General features: G+C 35.2%; 1 protein-coding gene across 1 annotated transcript in view; it reads right to left on the reverse strand.

The window, feature by feature from the left end:
- Positions 1-7,186, reverse strand: part of IFT80 (intraflagellar transport 80) — a 111,189-nt gene that overhangs the window by 82,502 nt on the left and 21,501 nt on the right. Inside the window, exons 4-5 of the mRNA XM_007454132.1 lie at positions 2,578-2,688; positions 986-1,054 (exon numbers count right to left, since the gene is read on the reverse strand). Coding sequence (XP_007454194.1) covers positions 986-1,054; positions 2,578-2,688 — 180 coding nt within the window. The remainder of the gene's footprint in view (positions 1-985; positions 1,055-2,577; positions 2,689-7,186) is intronic.

A 7,186-nucleotide genomic window follows, 5' to 3' on the forward strand; every position in this document is an offset into this window, starting at 1 on the left:
ACTGATGAATGTTTCTAAGAACTCTAAATTTTCCACTCATGGATAAATATTCTATTTGGAGATCATCTGTACCAAAGATTTAACCTCAGGAGATAACCACTACCTATTACTTATGATCACCTTTGCTAACATTTGGTTGATGTGTAGCTAAAGAAATGTAACTATTTTAACATATCCTAAGAGTAAACGTGAGTTAAAAAATGAAATCTGGAAATTTTTGGAAGTCAGTTATTAGAGATGCTTCACAAAATGACTTTATCATATACTTCTGAAGAATAATCTGCAAACTTTTTGGCAACCTGTCTCTGAAGATCAGCTGATATGGGCTCAGGACAACATTAAAACTGCTTCATTGTTCCTAAGTAAACCTAATTTGGAAAATAAATCTGCTACATGGAAAAAAATCATATGTAATCTAAATCCCAACAGGTATGACCACTGGATTGACTTTATGGGCACTTCTTCCCAATGAACATGGAAAACCAAGCTGCTGCTCTAAGTAGTTGTAGTTTACCAAGTTTTGGATCATAAGAGTACCTGTTCCCCTCCATTAGTATAGATGTACAACATAATTTAGAAAGGGTGCTATTACTATGATATAATTAGAACTTTTTAAGTAAGGAGATACTCAGTTTTTTCTATTATTATTATTTACTTAACTAGACACCCAATCCTGTTCTAGATAGGATATGCTCATGATGCTTCAGAATTATTTTAAAAAGAATCATTAGCCTATAACTCCATTTATATAGATTCACTAACAAAGAAAAAGCGTTTGAGTGTGTCTTATATTTCTTGGCTCAAACAATACAGTTACCATGGCCCATCAGGCTACATGAAAGTAAGAGGAAAAAGTGTAAATAGAAATAAGAGATTTCAGGTTTTGAACCTGACCAAAATCAGCCTGAGGAACTATATTAGACTAACTATATTAGACTATTTTTACAGGAAAATGCAAAGACATTTAATTGATTATAATACATACCTTGCTGAGCTAAAGTTGATCTTAGCATTCCAGTCTTTGACCAGATTTTTATTTGTCCATCTTCTCCAACTATAAAGAGAAAAGAATTGATTTTTTTATCTATAGGAAATAAATGCAAACATTAAATTTACATATAAAAATCAGCAGTATCTACACTAATGCACATTTAAAGTTCAGACACGAGTTACTCATTAGATATCACTGCATCCTAAATATAAAATTTAACTGAAATTACTTTGAAACAATTTTATCAAAGTAGCCTGACTTCAATGACAAAATTATTTTTTTCCTTTAATCTTAGAAGACTTATGAGTATATTATTCAAATAATGCTTTCATTTTCACTGACGTCTCCATCCTAGAATTCTAAGAAAAGTGTTTTCAGTGTAATTAGAAGAGTTACAGCCAAATTCCAGTGAGTTGGGGACTGAATTGGAGTGAAGTAATAAACTACTCTTTTGAACAGTTTGCCTGATGGGAAAGAAAGAAAGAGGAAGTTGTAGCTAGAGTTACTTGTTAAAGGAGGGATTTTTATTTCTTTTTTCTCAATTTTCAAGATGAATGACATCTGAACACATTTATATGCTGAAAAAAAAAGGGAAAGAAAAAAACACTGGAAAAGGAGAAGTCGAAAAAACAGGCAAGAGAAGAGAAACTCACTGATAAAAGTCCTACAGAAGGCCCAGGGGATAGGTGTGGTGGTTTTAAAATATATCCACAAATTCTTTGTTATTCCTTCTTTTAAAAAGTGAAGCTTAACTTCTCTCTCCTTTCTCCTTCAGTTTGGTCTATACTTAGTGACTTGCTTCTAATAGAATATGGTGGAAATGATGGAGTATGTCTTCCAACGGTGGGTCATAAAATATATTGTTTCTTCCATCTTGCTCTCTCTTGGATCACTCACTCAGGGAGAAGCTCCAGCTGTCATGTTGTTAGAACACTCAAGCAGCCCTATGGAGAGGCCCATGTTGTAAGGAGCTAAGTAAGGCTTCCTGCAACAGTCATAGAGGAAGTAAGACCTCTTGCCAACAGCCATGTGAGTGAGCCATCTTGGAAGCAGATCCTCCAGCCCCAATGGGGCTTCATATAACTGCAGCCCCATCCAACTTCTTGATTCTGAGACAGAACCACCCAACTGAACTGTTCCCTGTCTCACAGAAACTGTGAGATAATACATGTTTACTAGTTTAAGTCACTAACTTTTGGGATAACTTGTTATGCAATAATAGATAACTAATATGATAGGTGAAGATGAGAATCCCTGCAGTAGGGCAGGAGATGGAAAAGAGATGGAAGGGGGGTAAAGTTAAATGAGAATATTTTGAATTTTAGAATTTTAAAGAATTAAAAGTTTTATTTACCCCACACTTGACCATTCCAAAACCTTCTTGACAGAACCTTCTTCATAAGCCATATAGGAAAACTAATATGACACTCTGAATGATAACATTATATAGCAGTCTAGATCAATACTGTGCCAATTACTTGCTATTAGACAATGAAAGACACTATTGCTAAATGAAAATATTCTGTTCCTTTGGAAATTTTTCTTTAAAAATTTCATTTTAAATGTCATTTTTGCAGATAACCTACCTGTAACTAGTGCTGTTCCTTCATAATTCCATCGTCCAGCAAGTACTGCTCCACAGTGAGCTTCCACACTTTTTTCCACTCTTCCTAACTTAGAAATCAGATGAAATTTGCCTAAAAGAAATTAAACTTGAGAAATCTATTTTATTAAATTAATTTATCCAATCAACAAACATCTGTTGAGTATCTACTAGTAGACTAGTTAGCACAGTGCTAGGCATGGGAGATACCAGGGCAAATAATATAATTATTCTTACTCTCAAGGGACACTCAAATCCATTGGGAAACAGGCACAAAAACAAAATTATACAACCTTGAAACAAGTGGTGTGACAGAAATATATATATGATACTATGATAGTTCAGAGGGACAATAAAATTCTGTTGGGATATGGTCAAAGGGGGCCAAGAGGAATGTCAAGAAAGCCTTCTATTTAAGCAGAACTTTGCAGTCGTGCTTTTTTTCTTCTTCTTAAAAACAGGCTATAGAAAAGTTAGGAAAGGTGTAGAGGAGAGGAACCAAGATAGTTAAATGGTGTTAAAAGATAAACTGAGGCATATTAAAAAATATTGAGTTTTGGGGAATTCCCTGGTGATCCACTGGTTAGGGCTCCTCTCTTCCACTGCAGGGGGCCCAGGTTCGATCCCTGGTAGGGGAACTAAGATCCCAAAAGCCACGCTGGCAAAACAAAAAAACAAAAAAAAACAAAAACTGGACTTTGTGCAGAAATCAATTCCAATCCAGCAGTGCCAAACTTTAAGTGGTTAGGAACGTTCCACTGACAGGAGCTCAGGGAGAGACTTCTATAGAGAAAAGGCAGAAGTAAAGTAAGGATACTATTGATTGACTACAACTTAAAGCCTGGTTGGCTGTTTGTGAGTGGTTGTCCTTAGGTTTCAATTTCATAATCTTGAAGCATTCATTTACAGGCTCAGATTTTGGTTTGCAGAGGTATACAGCATTAGAGTCACCTCAAGTCTAAAGGCCTCCTTGTTTGACTAATTTAATAACTGATAATCCCAAATTTTCAAATTCTTGCCTTATTTGATTTTACACTGTACCAGGCACCAGGTAGACAAAAAGAAGCAAGTTACTTAGCTGCTGTTCTCAAAAAGTTCACACATATATAGGCAAACAGCAAAAGGCTTACAACTTCAAAAGACCTAAGCAAACTATATAAGAGATGTCAAGGGAACAAATCAACTGTACAAAGAATAAGTGCTACAGGAAGCCAAAAAAATAATCAGTGTGGTTTTGAATGATCATGAAGTCTAATAATATATAGTTTGTAATAAAATAATTAAGTACACTTGGTCCTCCACATCCAAGGGTTCTGCATTCTTGGACTCAACTAATTGATTTTAAAAATACATAAATAAATAAAAACAAAAAACCAGAAAGCTCCAAAAGCAGAACTTGAATTTACCCTGTACCAGCAACTATTTACATAGCATTTACAGTGTATTTACAACTATTTACACAACATTTATACTGTATTAGGTATTATAAGTAGTCTAGAGATGATTTAAAATATGTGGGAGGATGTGTGTAGGTTATGTGCAAATACTATGCCATTTTATACAAAGGACTTGAGCATCTGTGGATTTTAGTATCTACAGGGGTCCTGGAACCAAACCCCCTTGGATACAGAGGGACAACTGTACAGTAAAATTAGAAACTTTTCCCCAAATCAAAAAAAAGGTATATATTTTTTGTAGCAAAAGAATAATGTGGCTTGCTTAATCAAATTTTGTCTCAGAGGATTTATTTTGTTTGAATTCATTTTTAACTCAAGGCTTTTCAAGATTCTGGACGAATATTAACAATCCATTAAAAATACATATTTAATAAGTCAGATGCTTTAGATGGCTTTAAAACGTTTCTCTGGAGAGCTCTAATACAGATGGCTTTAAAATATTTTACACTTAGCACCCTGTGGTTATTTCACTGACCACCAACCTATTCCCATCAATAAAGTCATTCTCCCTTTTTACACACATTGCACAATATTTGTAGCTCTGTTGCAGCATTTTTTTATTGGACTGTGATTCTTTTCAGAAGGCCATGTCTTAGTCATATTTTTATTTGCAATAGTGCTTTACGTAAGCAGCATTTGTTAAATTTACCAATTCAGTAACCATACTTAGCAACTTAAAAAAAAAAAGGACTACTTTGACATTCTTTTCTTTCTCATTCAATCTGAGAGCTGTCTTTTCCCGTCATTCATTCTCTAGGCCCTCATCAATAAACTACCCCTTTCCTTCATCTAACCACCCACTAGCACCATCTACTTTTCCTCATATCTTCCTTTTAATTTTATATTTACCTCTGGGTTATTTTTCAATGTAACAAGATTAATTTTTTTTTTTTTTTTTTTTTTTTTGCGGTACGCGGGCCTCTCACTGTTGTGGCTTCTCCCGTTGCGGAGCACAGGCTCCGGACGCGCAGGCCCAGCGGCCATGGCTCACAGGCCCAGCTGCTCCGCGGCATGTGGGGTCTTCCCAGACCGGGGCACGAACCCGTGTCCCCTGCATCGGCAGGCGGACTCTCAACCACTGCGCCACCAGGGAAGCCCTAACAAGATAACTTTGAATTCAACTGTGCTATTACACTCTTTATGATACTAACTTAAAATTAATTTGGATATACTTTTTTTAATGCATTGCTTTAGAAAGAAAATACAAGGGGACAAAAATCTCAAGAGGAAACTATAAAGATGACATATAATGAGTGGCCATTATTTACTTTATCCAAATCTGTTTCACTAAATGTTAGCATATTGCCTAGCACAAAATATCCACATACTAAATTGTTGCATGTAACGAATGAATCTATCACCAAAGAGATTAACCAAATAGCTCCTGAACCTGAAATGAAGGGTCCGAAAATTTCTTTTCTTTTCTTTGTTATTTTAGAAATTTTATGTGTTTTTGATCACCGATATTTCTTATCCTAAAATATCTAATACTGACTTTCTGACAAGTGCTGAAATTATTCTTGCTTCCCATGACCTCACAGAAGACACATACTGGGACAACTAAGGCCAACTCTTTGCATAGATTTGACACTCAATAAATCTTTGGTCTTTGTAGTTTGTCTGATTGTTACAAATTGCTCGACTAGCACCCCCAGAGTAAAGCATAAATATAAAACTAAATATATCAAAAATTTTAAAAACCACAGTTATCCTTTTAACTATTTTGCTGCTTCTTTCCAGCTTTTCTATAACCTTTTAAAAATGCTAGAACAGGGCTTCCCTGGTGGCGCAGTGGTTGAGAGTCCGCCTGCCGATGCAGGAGACACGGGTTTGTGCCCCGGTCTGGGAAGATCCCACATGCCGCGGATCAGCTGGGCCCGTGAGCCATGGCCGTTGAGCCTGCGCATCCGGAGGCTGTGCTCCACAACGGGAGAGGCCACAACAGTGAGAGGCCCGCGTAAAAAAAAAAGAGGAGAATGTTATAAAAGGGAAAAAGAACAGAGTAAGTAGATTAAAATTACACGAAACACATTTCTTAAAGTTAGAAATGCCTTAAGAAATGTCTATGGAAACATGAGAAGGCTTGAAATAGGGTGCTAGGAAAAAGGTCACCACATGAGCACTTTTGCAGACTGCTTAATAGCAGAAAAGTTTTGGCAGATGGTTGCAAAAAGCCAGAGATCGGTAACCACTAACTTCTGACAGAAAGAAATGAACACATAAATGCTTTTTAAAGTGGGATTTTAAATGTACATATTAACTAATAAAAGAATATGAGGATTACTTTAAGATATCTAATACAATGTATAAAAATATTCAACTTTCACTAAATATAACTTAAGGAGTATTTACTGGCTTTACAAAAGATTTTATACCAGAATTCCTTTACATAGCAGCTCCCCTAATGCATTTTAAATCATTCTTTTTTAAATGTAAATCTTGCAATACATCGTCAAAGAAAGAAATATCTCCTCTAAAAAGTAGGATACAGCTGCATTAAATATTCAAAAAGAAGTAATAATGTTGAAGAGAGAATTATTGGTGAGACAAAATACTTGGCAAAAGTCTGCTTTATGTATTTCAGGACCTGTCCCCAAATCCCATGGATCTTTTTTGAATGTTACCACTAACACAGAAGATGGAGTGGGTATGACAAAGGGAACACTGGAGGAGTGATGAACAAACTCAAAAGCCGTAACCATTTTTGCCAGCCTTGGGGGAGAAAAATCAAGAGAAGAGAGTTGGTGCCAACTAGAAGAGGGAACCTCTTAGACAAAGAACTAAATTTTGAAAAAGAATTTTTTAAGTACTGGGTTAACATCATACAAAATGAAAAAGTCCTAGTGATCTGTTATACAATATTATGCTTACACAAAAATTATATAAAATTATTAAATATTGCACTGTACACTTAAAAATTTATTAAGAGGGTGGATCTCATATTATATATTTTTTAAACCAGAATAATACTTTTTTATAGTATTTGATTAACAGAGAATACAGCATTGATACATAAAATGATCTCAGATGTTTATCTGGCAAGAAACACCTTGACCGACCACCTTTCAATAGCATCCACTTTCTTTTCTTTTTGAACATTTCTTTTTCTGTTTTTTTTTTTTTTTTTTTTTCCGT

Source organism: Lipotes vexillifer, unplaced genomic scaffold (assembly GCF_000442215.2).
Source record: "Lipotes vexillifer unplaced genomic scaffold, Lipotes_vexillifer_v1.1 scaffold641, whole genome shotgun sequence".
Taxonomy (NCBI): Eukaryota; Metazoa; Chordata; class Mammalia; order Artiodactyla; family Lipotidae; genus Lipotes; species Lipotes vexillifer.